Source organism: Lepidochelys olivacea (assembly GCF_965140295.1).
Source record: "Lepidochelys olivacea isolate rLepOli2 genome assembly, chromosome: 16".
Classification (NCBI taxonomy): domain Eukaryota; kingdom Metazoa; phylum Chordata; order Testudines; family Cheloniidae; genus Lepidochelys; species Lepidochelys olivacea.
In genome coordinates, this window is record NC_140426.1 from 17,557,672 (window position 1) to 17,573,862 (window position 16,191).

Sequence of the window (16,191 nt, forward strand, 5' to 3'; positions counted from 1 at the left end):
CTTGTGAAATTGGGTTTTTGTTTTTTCATAGCATTTTTAAGGTAGAGATCGGGTTATTCAGTCTTTGTGTCTCAGCCTCTCTGCTTTCCCATCAAGGATTCAGATCAAGGCTCAGGACAGAACAAGGAACACAAGCCCGGACCAATCGGCAATGAACGCTCCCTGAAAAACAGAAAGGGTTCGGAGGGAACGGAACGGCTGGAAGGGAATATCCCCCCTGTTAATGGGGTGGAAATTCACGTGGACTCAGTTCTTCCTGTGCCACCCATTGAATTTGGAGTAAATCCTAAAGTGAGGATTGAATTTAATTTTATCTTCTTGGTGGTTTGAAATCCCTCTTGTGAGCTTGTAGAGATGCAAAAGGTGGTTAAGCCAGAAGGATTATCTAGGGCAAGCTTCTAGCACGTGCACTGTAGATTTGCCTTATAGATTTCATTACTGACACAAACCAGGTTCTCAAGATGTCTTGGTAGATATTTATTATCCTGAATGGGGTGGGGACAGTAAGGGAGAAATTAAGGCCTGTTGTCCTGTGTATGCCATCAGGGATGCCTGTCGCTGAGTATGGAGAGCTATTTCGTTCTTGTCCGTCAGTAAATTTTGCTGAAAGAAAATCTTTAGTTTCTATCATCATGATCCAGGTAAATGTTCACTAATCAGGAGCAACTTACAGGGGGCCCTTGGGCCTGGATTTGAATGGTGCTTGTTGCCTTTTTTCAGGACTCTGACTTTAGTTTGCCACCTGGCTCTGTCTCCAGTACTGCAGCTAACCCTGTCACCAAACTGCAGGATGCCTTGGCCGGTAATGTAAGTAAATCTTCATTATTGAAATGGAAAAAAACATATTTATTTGCAACTGGTTTGATGTTGAACGCTGTAGTACCCACTTACATGGTTTAAAAACAGCAGTGAACATACAGGCCCTGTCTCTCAAAAATTTTTGATAAAATCAGTGCCTGGTTAGCTCAGACACACCCAAGCCTTTAAACAGTGACTCAAACACCATTCATCAGCCTGTGTAAAGTAAAAAGGCTTGCATATGTCAGAGGTCACCAAATTCCCCTCTTTGGGGCACCTGCGGGGGAGGGGAAGACCAGCAAAGTTGCTTAGAGAGTCCTGTTGCTGGACCTGGAAAGTGGAGTTCTAGCCACTAGCTGCCAGAGTGCTCAGGGTGTTGTCTTTGCCACTGGCTTCTGCTCTCTGTGGTTCACTATTAGCCAGCGAGGTTCCATGCGCTTTTAGAGCTCATAATAAAATGGGTAGATGACTGGAGAACAGACTGTTAAAAGAAAATGGATTGAGAGCCCAGTATCTGCTTGCGGTTCAGTTGTTCAGTGATTTAAACAAAAAACTTCCTCTGAAAAATCTTTATTTTGTAGCCCCTTGTATTTCTTGGAGGTTTGCCATTTTTTTCCTTACAAGTGTTTTATATAAGCAGACTTACTCTGCTATTTACATAGGTTCACTCAGTGTGGAAGGAAAAACACTCTTTACAGCTGGTGCTACTGTGTACCAAATTCAGCTCTGGTGTAAGTACAAGTGCAGCTCCATGGAGATCAGGGGAGTTACGCCTGCTTACACCCAGGTTGCATTTGTCCCAGCATATCTGTTGTGTTTATGGTTAAGCCAGCTATACATTTTTACAATGTTGAGGCAACTCCATAGTCCATTTAACAAGCTGAGAAACCACAAAACAGTTTGTGCTGCGGTTACTTAGATCTTCTTGCTGAGGTTCCATTTGACTTGTTGCCTTCCTAAATTCCTGTGTTGTTACAGACATTCTTAGTGTTCAGCATTTTATAAATCTCCTTTCAGGCAGGGTTAACGCAGTCCATTCCCATTCTGCGAAGAGATCACCATCTCCAGCGATGCATCGGCCTGAACCCAATGTCTTTCCCCACTGCAGACCTCACTCTTAAGGTAATCAAGGCATTAGCTGTGCTTGTGTTCACTTTGAAAGTACAACCGTCTTTGGCCACAGTAGTAAAGAGAGAGAGAACCTTCACAACAGTCCAGATGTTTCACTGGTCAGTTGCAAAGTCTGTAATTGGCCCCTTTAAAAACAGTGTGTGTACATATGTGAATTCAGCAGAGGGGAGAGGATGCCATTTTGAGGCCCTTGATACTGACATCTTCTCCAGCCATCGAATGGGTAGAGCAAACTTCTCCACCTCAACCCTGCCCAGTGCAAGAGAACAATTCAGTATTCCTGGCCTCTTTGATCCTGGGCAGTCTGCTGTGCCTCCCAGCAAAGGGGCCAACTAGTGCCAACTGCAGTGGGTTTTTTGTGAAGTGGGCACTTATTCAACAGCCATTAGGTGGTAATAGTTTTTAGTGACTACCAGCCTCTACAGGTGAGTGGCTCCCTATCCCATTATCATTTGCTTCTGTTGAAATTGCCTGTAGTAATTGCTTTCTCTGCTCACTTCTATAGATGGAGTCTGCACGGAAGGCTTGGGAGAATTCCCCTAGTTTACCAGAACAGAACTCTCCAGGAGGTGCTGGCTCAGGCATCCAGCCTCCTTCCAGTGTCGGCGCTTCCAGTGGTGTCAGCTACAGCTCTTTTGGCGGTGTTTCTATGCCTCCTATGCCTGTGGCATCCGTAGCACCTTCTGCATCTATTCCAGGTACCTGCCTCTGTTTGCCAGAAGCTGGGAATGAGTGACGTGGAATGGATCACTTGATGATTACCTGTTCCGTTTGTTCCCTCTGGGGCACCTGGCATTGGCCATTGTTGGGAAACCAAATACTGGGCTTAGACGGACCTTTGGTCTGACCCAGTCTGGCCATTCTTATATTCTTGTTCTAGCTCCAAAGATCTGATGGCAACAGGGCAATCCAAGCTGACCACCTTGGCACTTAATAGTTTGTAGCTCAGCTCACCTATTCCTGAACTGCCAACCTTTCTGCAGGTGGCATTAAAATACACTGGAGAAGGATGGGTGATCATTTAACAGCCCATAATACCTACCTTGGAAAAGTAATACTCAGGATAAGTGGCTGATGAGTAAAACCTTGTCACTAAGGTGAAGGACAGGCAAGTAGATTTTGTGTATAGTCTGGTAATTTTCCTATTTTGCAATGCTGGCATAATAAATCTGTGTAGCACTGTTGAGCCAATTGCTTGCTAAGATACTGATGAGTGGCCTTGGTAGGTCTATAGATTTCTATCCATTGTATTGTGCCCATTGACTGTACCCCTGGGATCTGCTTTTGCTGAAGTGAATAAGGTTAGCTTGTCACATTCTTCCTTCCCTTTTATTTCAAATTCTAGGTAACCACATCCCACCCCTGTATCTGGATGGCCATGTGTTTGCAAGTCAGCCACGCCTGGTCCCTCAGACGATACCTCAGCAGCAGAGCTACCAACAGGTAAAGGATCAAGGCAGTTAATTATTTTCTGGATGGGGGGGTTCTCAGAGTTTCCCATTTATTCTTTCCTCTTGTAGTGAGCCAACTTACTTCCAGCCAAGGGGACCTAGATTGTGGCTCCATTCAAAGTCTATGAAAGCTACTCCCCAGTGGGTACTACAGGCGACTAACAGGGGAGCAGGCTGATCGGAGAGGGGAAATACCAGTTTTTGCACCAGTATCTTTTGACTGGGTTTAAGAGGGGTGAGCTCTGTAAAACTTGCCTTTGAGTGACAGAGTGTAAATTTCCCAGCACTATTCTTAGCAGAACATGAAAACCAGTTTGAACCTCAGACCAGTTCCCTATGGACGAGTGTCTGTCCCCAAAACCACCAACTGGTCAGTACTAACTGGGAGCTCTGAAGAATCCCTTCAGAGCCCCATGAGAGATAGGAAAATCACTGACGTGATGGGCCTGTTCTATATACAGAGCTTCAGTCCCCTAAGGGAGTCAGTCTGATCCTTTTTTGAGCATTAAATTCCTATTCTCTCTCTCTGAGCCATCATTCACTTTCTATTCAGTCATGTACTGGCCAGAGAAATGACACTGGGGGCATTTGGGTGGAGTTGCAGCTTGGATAACTTTTTGGTGGAGCAACTAGATGAAGAAACAGATGGTCTTTTAACCCCACAGGAGAGTTTCTGACCGCCTTCGTGCCTTTCAATCACCTTCATTTCCCCTGCAGGCTGCTGCTGCTCAGCAGATTCCGATTTCCCTTCACACATCTTTACAGGCCCAAGCACAGCTTGGGCTGAGAGGAGGCCTGCCTGTCTCCCAGTCCCAAGAGATCTACAGCTCCATACAACCCTTCAGGTAACAGTTCCTGGGTTTGTTTCCCCATCGCCAGAGCTCTCATGTTTTGATCTGCAAAGTACATCTGCAGGGATGTTCTTTCACCCTCCTTTTCCCCTCTTGCTAATGTCCTACTTTTGCAACTTTCCATCCCCTTCCTGCCCACACCCATAAGCGTTTGCACAGTACTGTCTCTTCTCCTCCATCAGATGTAGAGAGAAGGGTTCTTGTGTAAATAGGAGAATGATTCATATATTCATATGGTAATGTTAAAGCCAGCCAAATCCTGTGTGAATCACTTTCACTCTTGCCAAACTATTGTGAACTTGTGAGGTATGTCCACTCGGTGTTTTAAAACCCCTGGCAGTCAGTCTCGAGACTACAGACTTGAGCTCATGGAGCTCACACTACAGTGTTATAAACAGCTGTGGAGACATTTGGGCTCAGACTCTGAAGCCTGAACAGGGGATTGGGTTTCAGACCCCGAACCCTGGCCCGAGTCCGAATATCTGCTCAGCTGTTTTTAGCACTGGAGTGTGAGCCTGAGTCTGTAGACCCAGGCTCTGAGGCTCACTGCCATGGGTTTTAAAATGCAGTGTAGATGTGTCCCTGGCGACCTGGATCCTCCCTTACCACAAGCATTTCTACAGTTCTGGGCCCTAACACAGTGCTTTGATTTACACTGTTTGGGTGGGAAATCGCACACCTCTCCCCCCCAAAAATACTCATGCAAATGTGGGGATGAAGACTTCAACATTTTCAGGGTTTTTCTGTCTACTAGTCATGTTACAAGTAGCTCTCTCTTTACCTTTCTGCCGCACTGCAGCACAGTGGCCTTTCCAAGACACCATCTGTGGATAAATTAACTAGAATTGGTCAATTCTAGTTGATTTCACACTGCTCCTGGTGAGGGACAAGCACCATGGTGCTGGCTCATAATTTTGAAGGGACTTCCCAGTGTGGGTGACTGAGATAATGCAGGATTCCTACAGTTCCCATGGATGTTTGTCCGATCCCACAGAACACTTGCACAATGCATTTGATTGCCAGCCTATGCTAAGAAAAGTCCCAGGTTTGGGAAAGCAGGCATGTTACAAGAAGGTGCATTTGGCAGAGGGATGCAGGGATGGTGGCTGCATACTGGTCTTCATTTGGTGCCCTTGGCCTGACCTTTAGATAAAAGAAACTGATCTGCTGAAAGGTGAACTTTTGGCCAAGAAGCTTTGGTTCTCCCCTGCTGATGGAGATCACTCCAGTACCCTAGGATACATTCAGTGAAACAGTTTTTACCATCCGGGGTGGTTTGAGCTACTTACCACTACAGTCACTTCACTGCCACTATATGACTGAACTTCGTAAAGAGAGAAATATTGATTCCATTGAAGTCAGTGACAAAACTCCTATTGACTTCAGTGAGATGGGGACTTAGCCCTGAAAGCTTTAGGATTTGTATGAAAGGAGCTGTACAAAATTAAATTCTAGAGCTGAAAAAAACGTGGAACTACAGGTTTTTATTCCCTAGTTGATCTTTGTAGTAGAGATTACCTTTTAGAATGCCGTTTGCAACCCAGCAGCCAAATGCAGTTGTATGCAGTCTCTAATAGGCTTTATCATTGTGCATTAACCTGTTTCTCTTCTTTAGGTCTCCGGTGTACATGCACCCCAGTCTGTCCCAGCCCAGTACCATGGTCCTGACGGGAGGTGCTGCTCTGAAGCCCCCATATTCTGCCTTCCCAGGCATGCAGCCCTTGGAGATGGTAAAAACACAATCTGGGTCCCCTTATCAGCCAATGAGTGGAAGCCAGACACTGGTTTATGAAGGCCAGATAAACCAAGCAGCCAGTATGGGAGCCTCACAGATGATGGACTCCCAACTTACACAGGTTAGGAACAAAACTAGCATGACCCCCCTGTTTTTTTGCATGTGTTCACAGAAATGCAGTTTCTGAGACTGGGTCTTAGTTGCTGTTTGTGGTGCACCATATACTTTCATCAGTAAGCCCTTCATAACGAGACAATAGTGATGTTAGAAGTACAGCACAACAGACTTTGAGGTGCTTTACTTGTTACGTGTACCTCTGTTCAAAACTCACAATGGTTAACTTAGTGAAATTAAGTATCCTCTTTCTGCTGATGGCAAAGGCCTGTGATTTGTGTGTCCACTACTGATGTGATAGCTGCTTTGCGTTTTCTTAAAGCTCTTACTGTGCTTTTGGGATCTGAGGCCATGACACTGCAGTGATAGCTGCCCTAAGAGCCCCAGCTTCAGTAGGCCAACACCTCCCCGTATCTTTAGTAGTAACCATTTTAAAATCATCAGTGTTTTCAGGGTAATTTTGTTTGACCTTTAATTAAAGACCCATCTCTTTTTATTTCAACTAATTGAGCGTTTTGGCCTAATTAACAATTTCGGCTAGTCTGTTGGGTGGTATCTTAATAGAAGTTTCACTGTGTTTTCATGTCATCCTCTTGCTTTTTTCTTTATTAAATATAGTTCAGAAAGGCACAATAAATCCTACTGTCAGGGCAGCTGTGTTTATGTGGATACTGAGCACAACTATTGAGTTGCTTCAGTGGAGAAGTATTGTAGTTGGCTGTAAACTTTGCTTATATTGCGCAATACAGTAAATGTTTAAGAAATACAATAAAAACCAGAATATTCCTAATCTTTTTATCTTAAAGAGGGACTTTCATGCTGAGGCAGACTCAAGAACAAGGATTGTTAATTACAGAAAGTAACTTAGCTGGGGAAAATGAAGAGGTTACTGGCCAACTAAGTATTTGAAGAAGTGCTTTATCCCTTGTTACCTGGTCTTTCCTTCCTGGATCATGTAATGAAGCTGTAATCCTCTGTCATTACAATGTGGTGTCATGGGAAGTCCCAAATCCAGCAATTATGCGAACTACCTGATCGAGTAAGAGGGAATGAGAGGCTGCGAGGGAGAGAAGTCTTGTTTTAAAGATCTCTGATAACTAGCAAAAGTGGCAAGGAACAGAAGGAAAAGCCACATGCAAAGTGAATAGGTTTCTTGGACAGCATGATAAGTATGGGCATCCACTTCATTTAAAAAAAAAAAAAAAAAAAAGAAGGGCAGCACGGCTTGCTAAGGATCATGGCAATGTATGTGAACTGTGCCTGAGTTTGTAAATGGTAGCCTCTTCTTGCCTCTTGTCCTCCCTCCATGTTTTACGAGCCCTTTTGAAAATTTGGTCTTTTTTAATAGCCATTGAGTCCTGAGTTAATTTTTTTAATCACTTTTAACCACCACCATCATCAATTGTTTCAAGAAGGGATTGAAGCCTGTCATGGAACGTAAAGCTGAGGCCAGTGTGAACCTTCCTGATGTTCCAGTCCCTGAAATCACACCAGCAGAGGAGTATAGCAGATTTTTAGATGTGGACATCGAGCTGAAAACAAAAGGTGAGCTGTCTGACGCCATTGTGGCTGCCATCACCACTCAGAGGGCTTGCCATGCAGTGACCACGAGGAAGACTGAAGAAGAACCGATGAAGGCTCCAGGCGATCAGGAAAGCCCTGTGTCTGAGCACAGTCTTGCTAGAACAGCACTTTATTAAAAGAACAGATGGTGTGGTTACAGGGTCTGGCAACTCTATCTTAAAATGATTTTCAGGATGAAAGTCCCTCTTTAATGTTCACATCTGCATTTGTTCTATAGCAGTGTGTCAGGTTTAAGATGTTTCTTTTAGGTATGCTTTTAAGCATAAAATGCTGTGCTTTTAAGGTATTAGTAGGGAACATGTTGAGACGGACCATTGTTATTTCCATTAAGTAATCACATGTAAATTATCATGCAGCTAACAATGCCTATGCCTGGGTCCCAGCTTCCTCTGCCCCGGTATGGTTCTGGCCAGCAGCCACTGATTTTACCACAGTCCATCCAGCTTCCTCAGGGGCAGAATCTGTCTGTAGGAGCTCCCCGCAGGATTCTTCCACCTGGATCTCAGCCTTCTGTCCTCACTACCAGCAGGGAGGTAAGGGCTATGTACTGCATGAACACCTTGGCATTCTTTAAGGAGTCTTGCATTTGGGTTTGGTCCCTCCATAGTTTTAAAAAAAAAAAAAAAGGGCAGGGGGAACCTCTTGTGGGGATACAGTTTGTCATTAATGGGGAGTAATGCTTGCTTACTGGGTCCTTATCTTCCAAACCAGTGATTGGAGTGGAAGCAAAGGGGCGCTATTCCTCCTGTCTCCAAAGCCCAAGCCAGCAGTCTCTCCAGTTCTTCTGCTGTTTATGATTCCACTTCCAGGAATCAGAATCCTATCTGGATCCAGTTTGGAATTTACATTTAAATTAAATGTAAACTCCAAGTTTTCTTAGAGATCAGATGGGTGGTTAACCGCACACACACCTGGAACACAGTTCATAAAGTGCAACACAGTTGTAAAATGTCTCCATCTGAGTGGACGTGTCAATGTTGTGGCTGGTTAGATGTAGCCTTATATAAGGAGTGTTTTCTAGTGGAGAGAGCATGGGTGGCTAGAAGTCAGGCCTTTGTGTTCTCTTCCTGATTGTGCCTCAAATTGGGGCAAATCATCTTGCCCGAGTGCCTCAATTTCCCCATCTGTAAAATGGGAATAATGATATCTGCTTCATAGGGGGTGGGGGCAAGGCTAAAGATTGACTGAAGTGTTTGTGAAGTGCTTTGAGATCTTTGGATATACAGAAGATATTTTCTAACTCATTTCCCTTCTCAGTCCTCCCAAATGGAAATGAAAGGGTTTCACTTCACAGATGGTAAACAGAACATGTCCTCCGGAGGATCTGTACCATCACCACATACTTACAGGTAAAGGATCCAGAGCGTAGCCCAATAGCTCCCGAATGACGTCTTGGTTGAAAAGTGTTGAATGGGACAGGGTATAGTACTTAGCACTTGCAGAGAAATGGTGTTTGTATCATGCTTTCTTCTGCAGGATCTACTGATGTTCTTCAAATGTAGAATCTACGTTAGTCCAGATACTGATGTAAAAGTGTCATTGGGACAGCTTTGTTGTTTGGGGGGAAAAATCCCCACAAACCACCCTAATTAGCTCTGTGGCACTTCGGCGAAATGCAGAAAGTTACTGGGATTGCATCAGAGCCTTGAGATTCTAATGGAATTAAATTGGTGCTCCTTGCCGAAGTGGAAATGCTGGGATGTGGAATAAATGTCAGGATTCTAGTTTTGTCCTCACAAGCCCAAGGAGCTGAGGGACTAATGTCCAGAAACTCTAAAACCTCAGATTCTGAGCCTCCTTGACTCTTAGTTGCATTTTCTTCCCCATCTAGTGAATGTGCTTTCACTTGGGTTGGCATTTTTAAGAGCTCAACTGGCCATATAAGGATGTTCTAATGCACAACTGGCCCTGCTTCTTGCGTACTCTGAAGGGACCTTGCTTTCACACTGACCGTGTTCCTGTTCCATTGGTAATGCTCCATGTATGCTCTCATCCCTTTGATTTCTAGGCCTAGCTCTGCCAGCCCCAGTGGGAAGCCATCTGGACCAGCAGTCAACATGGGTTCCGTGCAGGGACACTATGTACAACAGGTAGAGTATGTTAATATCTTTTGAGTCTTGTCCTGAGAGTATCTGCTCTTGCATGCTGCCCGATTCATAGAGATCCTATCATTGTGTTTTGAGCTGGCAGGCAACCATGTCTGTGCTGTTGGCAGTGCTAGGATGTGGAATTTGCTTCCCCTTGACATCCCTTTGTGTGTGTGTGTTTGCGTGCGTGTGCTCTTTATTTAGATATCTATGGTGTTCCCATTAGCAACACTGTCTGATTTTTCCTTAACATGATTCTGTTCAAGGGCTTTCCCTGCGTTTATGCTGTTTGGTATTTTTATTTGACTAACCACAGCAACTAGGAACCCTGAGTCATTGACCAGAACCCCATTTGCTAGGTGACCTTGCAGTTCTAAGTAATCTGCCCCACTCCAGCCTGTCCCCACTTCTTATCTATGCATCAGTTTTCTCATAAGTGTGTACTGTTACGGTAATGTTGGATCCTTAATTGTTACTGTCCTTCTGACTTGGTTTTATTTATTATACATTTATTATATTATTATTGAGCACTCTAGTGGGAGATAAGGGCATATCAGAAATAAAATATATTACCCTGTCTATTTCTTGGTCTTTATCTACCCACACGAGACCAAATTACTGAAAACTCCCTAGGGAAAGCAGGTGAGAAGTTACCTTGGTGTAGCCAGGAGGTTTCTCACTAAAAGTTGAGGATGGCACATAACGGGGAGATGCGGATACTGTTCCCAGGCCTGCCACAGACTTGCCGTGTGACCTTGGGGAAGTCAGTGTCTTTTTGTTTTCCCTGTCTGTAAAAATTGGGGAGGGGAAATGATGTTGAAGCTAAAATAGCTCATGATTGCAAAGCATTTTGGGATACTTACATGTGAAGTGCTTTAGAAGAGCAAAGTGCGTCAAAAACAGGGAATACTAGAATTTTGGAGCACATTTGGGTGACTATCTTAGTCTTGTAGGGGAGATACCAGCTTCAACACACAGCCAACAAATTCACATGCTTGACAGGTTTTAGCAATATTGCTAGGCCACACAAGTATCCCTATGTATCCATGAAGGGGTAATCAGAAATGAGAGGGGAGAGTAATTGAGCAATCTGTGGCAAAGCAGTAGCCTAAGAAACCTTCTGCAGGTTGCTAGACCTCACTTTAGGGAAGCTGGTGTTAAAATTGCTGCCTGCTTTTATTGCTTTGGGTATCCTTTGGGTGGGAACTGACTAGTAGTGTGCCAAATACTTACCAGTAAGAAGCCTTTATATCAGAGCTGCACAGTCAGTTATGCTATACACCTTTGTTTTTGTTCGTTCCTAGGTCCCCTTGCTAGCTAATTCTTTGTTTCTCTATGTCAAAAGGCAAAGCAGCGAGTGGATGAAAATAAAACCAACCTGGGAGCTGTGAAATTGCAAGAACCATCCTCTGCAAACCAGATGAAGCCGGTGCGCACGGGAGCGATCAAACCTCAAGCAGTAAAAGTGGAGGAAAGCAAGGCCTAGGAGAGCCCGTGATCACCTGCTGTCTCTACTGGCTGAAAGAGGCATTGCAGTTCAGCCTGTACCCCACTGGAAGTTCTGAAAATCTGGCCAGATCCACCACCAAACCAACACTGACTAAAGCGACATAATCCGAGCCCCTCTCCCAACAAAGCAGTTTGAAACAGTGGATATGACATTGACCTGCTTGCTCAAAAAACAAACCAACCGCCTGCCCCCACGTGACTGTTGAGTGGCTCAAGCCATTTTTATTTTCATACCCCACCCACAGGGAGCCAGGATAGCTCATTTGGCAAAGCCCATCCTTCTCCTTCCCTACTTCTGTGTCAGCAGAATGGCAACAGGGGGAGAGGGTTAGTTGGAGGTTTTTCATTTTAAAGGCAGCTGAGGTTTTTACAAAAAAAAAAAAAAAAAAAAGCTATATCTTTGTTTTTTGCAAAACTTTTATATGTTCTCTCATTTCCCCCTTCTCTCTGCCCCCTCATTCCTCCCAGAAAATAACTCCTCAAACAATATCATGTTCTGAGACAGAACTGCTTAATTTTATATACAGTTCTGTGCTACATTGACAGTTGTGACTCTCTTAAATTGAATTGCTTGGGTGCTCTCCCCACAGGAGGTTTAGCCATCCAGATTATTTGATTAAGAGAAATACAGGACAGTTAAGGCATTCAGTAATTTTTCAGTATTTTGGTTTTAAGCTAGAAGCAGTGCTTGCTTTAGAAGTAAATGTGTAACACAGGTATATAGTAGATCAATGCATTAATCTTGAAACTTGCACCACTTAACTGTAGCTTTGGGGTGCCCTGTGCACAACAAAATGTGGCATTTTTGTTTTAAGGAAAGGCACTGAATTTCTGTTGCAAGCTCATTTGGATCTAGTTGTTTTTGTGGGTTGGGTTTTGTTTTGGAGACTGCCAAATGTACAGCAAAAGGTAAATCATGGATTTACAAAACGTAAAATCTGTTTATGAATCTCCACACCTTGCATGGGTCAGAAGAGTTGGTTAGAGCCAACAGGTCCATTTGGACTACTTTTTGTAGTTGTGATGCTCTCTCTATGCTCCATCCTTGGCCGCTCTAATTCTTGCCTCCTTGCCTCATGGGGCTGCTCTGTTTCCCCAAGGGCTGGTCTCTGAGCTTCTCTCCCCCTACTTCTCCAGGTCTTGCTCTCTGCTTCTTTCTCATCTTCACAGCTTTTTGCACAACTCCCATGGACACAAACCAGTGGGAACCCCAGTCATTGTACAAAAATTCAGTTCTTTTTTTTGCATCAGAAGCATATGGTTACATAGAGGCAGTTTTGATTCATCCCTGTGTTTTCTCCTTCCCCAGACTAACAAGAAGTGGTTCTCTCCTTTTGGTGCAGTTGTATCCACTGGGTATGCACTTCCTCAAAAGAATTTGGGGGCATGTCAAAAAAAGGTCCCAACGGGAAGAGTTTTGGAGGTTGTGTTTTGGTTTTTTTTTTGTTTTGATTGGGTGTTGTCTATCTATCTATCTATCTTACAGGACTGACTTGCCAGTTCCTGAAGGTGCTTGGGTTAAAGCTGATATTGGTCTTAAGTAAACTGAACCACCTCCAGCTAACTTGTTTGTACTATTTAGCTTTTAAAAAACAAAGAATGGACTCTGTTACTCTGAAATTAGGGAAGGAGAATGTCACTTCTCTGGTAGATGATAGCTTACTGACTGTACCATCTACCTATGCTAGATGGCAGCAGGTAAATTGCTGGTGGTTCCAAAGAAGACATTTTGAACAAAGAATGTAATTGGGAAGTCGTCTGAAAGTGTTTTTTCAGAAGAGAAGGTTCTCCAGGATTTTCTAGAGATGCATTTGAAGTTTTAAGCTAGGTATAAATCAGGTTTTACAATAACATTAGAAAGAGTTTAGACACCTGAACTAACTTAGACTTAGTAATGTCCCCTCAGAGCATGGTAAAGAACCCTGAAGGGATTGGGACAGGTTGGTACTTTAAAAAAAAACAAAAACAAAAAAAACCAGAACTTTCTTTTTAATTTTGTGGATTTTTAACATTACAGCAGTGTGTCACCATATCTCTAGCACTCTACAAAGTACAGACCTTGAGAATTAATGACACACAGAGCCTTCAGAAATCTCCTAAACTTGTTTTCTCATCTGCTAGTCTTTATTCCTGCTCCCGACATTTTCCAAAGGCTCCTCCACCAGTGAGTCATCCAGCCCCCTTCTATCCCTGTCTCCCTCCCCACCTTCACCTTGAAATATTGTGAGCAACTGAATTGGCTAAAATGTCTTTATTACATTGTGGGGCCCTCCTGTCCTCCCTGCCCCCCACATTCTTTGCCCAGCTGGCCCAAGGTAATATCAGACTGGAGTCTAATGGCTAAAGACTTATCCAAACCTCTCTTCTCTTTCCTTCCACCCCTAGACACACTATTTAGTCTTTTCAAAGACTCAGACCTTTTTCCTTCATCCTATAAGACCTCTTGAATGGTCCTATGTGTTGGAGAAATCAGGTTATTGCTAGATATGAGATGTTTCAGTCCCTCTGGTGTAAATGCCATCAGAACTATAGTACTTCCTGTTGAAAAAGGTCATCCCTCTTTCTCCTTTACCCCCTTCATCCCCAAACAGAATAAAACACTAAAATTTATTTATATGTATTTGATGTTGTAGGTCTAGGTGAAAAAGTAAATGTTTCACTGCTCTATTTATATATTATGTCTGAATTATTCTGTGCAGGAAAGGCCAAGAAATGCATGAGAGCTTCATTCCATTCATCATCTTTGCGTAACTGTCAGCTGCGGTTTACAAGACTCTTTCACTTTATGGATTTTTTGTCTGATGGAAAGCAGTTTTAGAGCCCGAAGTTTTAACTTCTCTGCTATGTTGTTTGTTAGAGCTAGTACAGGGTTAGTGCAGTCTGTGATGCTCTTGGAGTCAAATAAATGGAACTGTCTCCAGTCCTCAAGGTACAGAAATGTAAAGGTCTCTGGGCCCTATGCCAATTCATCTTTGGGAGGGAGAGGTTGGAGATGCATGGAATGTTGATGGATTTATAGGTCGTTACTTCTACTTGCCATCTCCACTGCTGAAATGTGGGGCCCCATAATGACTTCTTTGCTGCTGAAATTTGCTTTATCTGCAGACTGGCTGCCAAACAGATACAGTATGCAGTGGGAGGGAGAGGTGGAATCCATACTCTCACAACAGTGGGTTAAGCAGAAGTATTCAGAGGCTGACTGTGTTCTGCAGTTTAACCAGACTGTTTAGCGGAAAGCCTGAAGCATGTATTTGGGTAAATATTATCCTATTGTGCACAGTGAGTACTTGCCTGTCAGCTGCATTCAGTGCTACCCGCTTTCCTCTGTGTTCAGTCTGCTTTTAGCTCTCAATTACAAAAATTAACGTGAGTTTTGAAAAAGATGCCCTGTACATTTTAAATGAAAGGTTAAATCAGCACAGTCACCAGTGAAGCAGGTGGTGGTGTTGATCTTTCATAATTCACTGTTGGCTTTTCCATTTGACAACTGTACAGCATTCAGTAACTGAATGTGTTCTCAGCCCATTGAATCTCATATGTGTTTGTGTACATGCAGAGAGGCACACCATTTAACAGATTTCCATGCGAGAATGCTGCAAAGCTACAAGCTGCCCTGTGGTTCATGTATATTTATATAGATATATAAAAACAGAGCTTAGCATTTCTGCTATGTCTCACTTTTTGGCAGGCTACTATATTCACTTTTAAACGAGCACCACTCCATGCTAAGAACTGTTCTGTTGCATTGTTATCCTTCTTCTGTTTTGCTCCTGACTGGTTAAGCACAGATTAATTTTTTGGAATGTCAGCTATTTTTGGCAGACCGCCCCCAGTTTCCTTGTATGAAAGATTTCTCTTATGAGTAAGAATTATATTTACAATAACAAGCAGAATCCTTGTAATGTAGTTGTGGCCCAAAACTAAGAGATGAACAGTTACTAAAGCAATGGAACTACTGGCTGTGTGAAGAGGCAGAGCCAGTCCAACTATGTATTTTTGGATTTTTTTTTTTTTTTTTTTTAAATCCAAAGGCCACCAAGACATCCCAAGTGACATAGAGAATCTCTTGGATTTAACGATTTGTCCCTAACACCTCAAGATGTCTGCAGGCAATAGCTAACCGGTAGTTCTGGGAATCACAGCAGCAGCCGTGGAGGCACTCATTCTTTAGCATGTCAAGGCATTGTCCTTATTTGGAATCCTTTCTCTGATTCTGTATCAATTGCATTCATTGTTTCTAAAGGGGATATTGTACTCCTTAAAGCTTATAACCTCATGACCTGTGCAGTAAAATTTTTTTGGCCTTTCCTCTTTGTCTTTTCATGTAGACCAGATATTTGAAAGGGCAGACGATGGATAAATGTGTAATGTGCAACCTGTTTATATTTTTTGGAAACTTTAACTTGGACCAGAACTCAAATCACGAAATCACCAGGCCAGTGGTGGCACACTCTTTATTGCCCTTTTTCCTTCTTTTCCGTACCTTTTGTTTCTCCTTTCAAATATGTGATTGTATTAGCTCTTTCCATATGAAAGAATTCTCCTTATTTAAATAAAAAAGTTAAAAAAAAAATAAATAAAGCAGATTATGCTTTTCTCAAATTCCCTGTGTGATTTTGTTTCTATTTTTAGGAAGAGATTTATTAGCTAGGTTTTTATAGTGTGCCCATTACCATGCTCTCTGAACACTTAATGCTACACTTTGCATTCTCTACCCTAACTAAACAGATGTTTTTGCCTTTCCTAGTGGCTTACAATACACACAATTCCTATGGTTTCTAATAGCTTATTTCTGTCGTTGTGATACCTAGAGCCCCCTTGGGCTAGGTATTGTACAGGCTAAGGACTACAGTCCTTCACGTATAGACTAACCAGAAGATTGTAAGCCCCTCTTGCAGAACTACTTCGGCCTGTGCTGTTTTTCTGCAGAG

General features: G+C 43.2%; 1 protein-coding gene across 5 annotated transcripts in view; it reads left to right on the top strand.

Moving 5' to 3' along the window:
- The window catches only part of PRRC2B (proline rich coiled-coil 2B), a 69,820-nt gene extending 53,958 nt beyond the window's left edge, over positions 1 to 15,862 (top strand). For 2 of the 5 annotated variants that reach the window (XM_084650076.1, XM_084650077.1), the window contains exons 22-32: positions 97 to 291; positions 721 to 807; positions 1,816 to 1,920; positions 2,435 to 2,627; positions 3,275 to 3,372; positions 4,098 to 4,225; positions 5,847 to 6,087; positions 8,021 to 8,197; positions 8,922 to 9,013; positions 9,673 to 9,754; positions 11,097 to 15,862. In XM_084650076.1, coding sequence (XP_084506202.1) covers positions 97 to 291; positions 721 to 807; positions 1,816 to 1,920; positions 2,435 to 2,627; positions 3,275 to 3,372; positions 4,098 to 4,225; positions 5,847 to 6,087; positions 8,021 to 8,197; positions 8,922 to 9,013; positions 9,673 to 9,754; positions 11,097 to 11,237 — 1,539 coding nt within the window. In that variant the 3' untranslated portion in view covers positions 11,238 to 15,862. Of the gene's footprint in view, positions 1 to 96; positions 292 to 720; positions 808 to 1,815; positions 1,921 to 2,434; positions 2,628 to 3,274; positions 3,373 to 4,097; positions 4,226 to 5,846; positions 6,088 to 7,495; positions 7,626 to 8,020; positions 8,198 to 8,921; positions 9,014 to 9,672; positions 9,761 to 11,096 lie in introns of those variants that run through there. The other 3 variants (XM_084650078.1, XM_084650079.1, XM_084650080.1) reach the window with 3 other exon arrangements.
- The last annotated feature ends 329 nt before the right edge of the window (positions 15,863 to 16,191 follow it).